The sequence below is a fragment of the Quercus suber genome, unplaced genomic scaffold, assembly GCF_002906115.3.
Source record: "Quercus suber isolate HL8 unplaced genomic scaffold, Cork oak 2.0 scaffold_513, whole genome shotgun sequence".
NCBI classification, from domain to species: Eukaryota; Viridiplantae; Streptophyta; class Magnoliopsida; order Fagales; family Fagaceae; genus Quercus; species Quercus suber.
In genome coordinates, this window is record NW_027069962.1 from 551,868 (window position 1) to 553,606 (window position 1,739).

The 1,739-nt window shown below is 47.3% G+C and overlaps 1 protein-coding gene across 1 annotated transcript; it reads right to left on the reverse strand.

The window, feature by feature from the left end:
- Positions 1-267: 267 nt before the first annotated feature.
- LOC136063335 (uncharacterized) lies at positions 268-984 on the reverse strand. The gene is made up of 2 exons (XM_065763548.1): positions 930-984; positions 268-857 (listed from the first exon to the last, which is right to left on the reverse strand). Exons 1-2 carry the CDS (start codon positions 982-984, stop codon positions 268-270), a joined length of 645 nt encoding a protein of 214 aa, XP_065619620.1.
- Between the last annotated feature and the right edge of the window lie 755 nt (positions 985-1,739).

The window sequence follows — 1,739 nt, forward strand, 5'->3', positions numbered from 1 at the left end:
TGGTTCCAGGCATCTTAGGGGATCTCCGCTGTATTCCTTTTTGAATAGGATCCCGTTTTGTAAGAAATATCTGGCTGTGAGCTTCTTAAGTTGGTGGGCCAGTGTCCTGTCCGTTAGTAGGATCCCTTGAGCCAAGTATTCCATGAAGGGAGTCCTCCAATCTTCTGTAACAAATACAGCATAGCTTTCTTCCTTGTCCACCGAGGATTGGCATTCTTGACATTTTTCCTATATAGTTGATGCCTCTTTGTTCATATTTGGCCAGTATTACCCCATGCGTTGCATCCTCCTGTATAGACTGATCTTTTCTGAGGTCCCGCAGACTTGGGTATGTAGTTCTTCCAACCTTAGCTTCCCCTCTTTCTCATTGATACATCTGGATAGGATTCCTCCGAGCAGTCTTCTGTATAGTTCTCCTTCTATCAGAGTGTAGTCCCTCAGCTCCTTGACACTCCCTCCGGATCCTGTTTCTTTCATTTTTTCTTTTACCTCGTTCCTCCAGTCCCACTGCTTAGACTCTCCGGGGGATATCTGTTGGAGGATTTTTAAGATGGAATGTTCCTGCCTTCCAATTCTGACCAGAGAGTCCTTTCCCTGGAATGGTACTTGGGATCCTATGGTGGCAAGCGCATCTGCAAACCTGTTTTCACTTCTCTGCGTATACTCTATGCTAAAGGTCAGGAACTCCTGCTCCAGCCTCTGTGCCCATGTCCTGTAGGCCGCCAAACTTTGTTCTCTTAGTGCAAAGTCACCTTTCACCTGAGAGACTACAAGATTGGAATCTCCCAGTACTCTCATGTGTTTCACCCCAATACTGAGTGCTATAGTTAGCCCGGTTAAGTACGCCTCGTACTCAGCTGCATTATTGGAGCAGGAAAACCGAGCTTAAAAGATAGAGGTATGGTGTCCCCATTTTCACAGCTCAGTACAACCCCCACCCCATTTGAGGTTGCTGTAGCTGACCCATCGAATCTCATTGTCCATTTCTTTCCTGGGATTTCTGCTACTGCTACCTCACCTGGGATCTCTTCACTTAGCGAGCTTTCCTCCTTCCCTGGGAACTGTGCCAGGAGGTCAGCTATGGCTTAACTCTTGACGGCCTTGGGGGTCCTCAGGCCTATGTCATATTGAGAAAGCAGGATCAGCCACTGTGCGATTCTTCCTGTTAGGAGGGGCTGATGCAGGAGTGCTTTTATGGGGTGTGACTTAGTCATTAAAAGGATTTGGTAAGCTGAGAAATATCTCTTCAGCCTCTGTGATGCGTAAATAACCACTAGGCAAGCCTTTTCTATCCTAGGATACCTGGTCTCGGCATCCTTGAGTGTTCTGCTTACATAGTAAAGAGGTTGCTCGTTCCTATCATCATCCTCTTGCGCTAGCAGGGCTCCTATTGCTTGGGCATTTGATGCCAAGTACAATAACAGGGGTCGCCCATGTACTGGTGCCTGGAGAGTGGGTAGATGATTCATGATCTGTTGGACCCTTTGGAAGGCTTCCTGTTGTTCTGCTCCCCATGTGAACTCAGTTCCTTTCTTTAATAGCTTATATAAGCCTCCTGTGGCCGAAGCCAGTCCTGGCACGAATCTCCTGATGTAGGAGACCCTTCCCAGGAAGCTTTTGAGTTCCCTCACTGTTGTTGGTCTTTTCATTGTGGCAATGGCTGCAGTTTTGGCTGGATCTACACTTATTCCTTTGTGATGTACCAGGAACCCAAAGAACTTTCCTGCAGATACTCCAAA

What these genes read in the sequence shown, in the direction of transcription:
- LOC136063335 (XM_065763548.1), bottom strand. Translation starts at nt 984, where the DNA reads ATGGACAATGAGATTCGATGGGTCAGCTACAGCAACCTCAAATGGGGT. An exon ending in CCTCAAATGGGGTGGGGGTT is followed by an intron (nt 858 to 929) that starts GTACTGAGCTGT and finishes CCAATAATGCAG; the next exon opens with CTGAGTACGAGGCGTACTTA.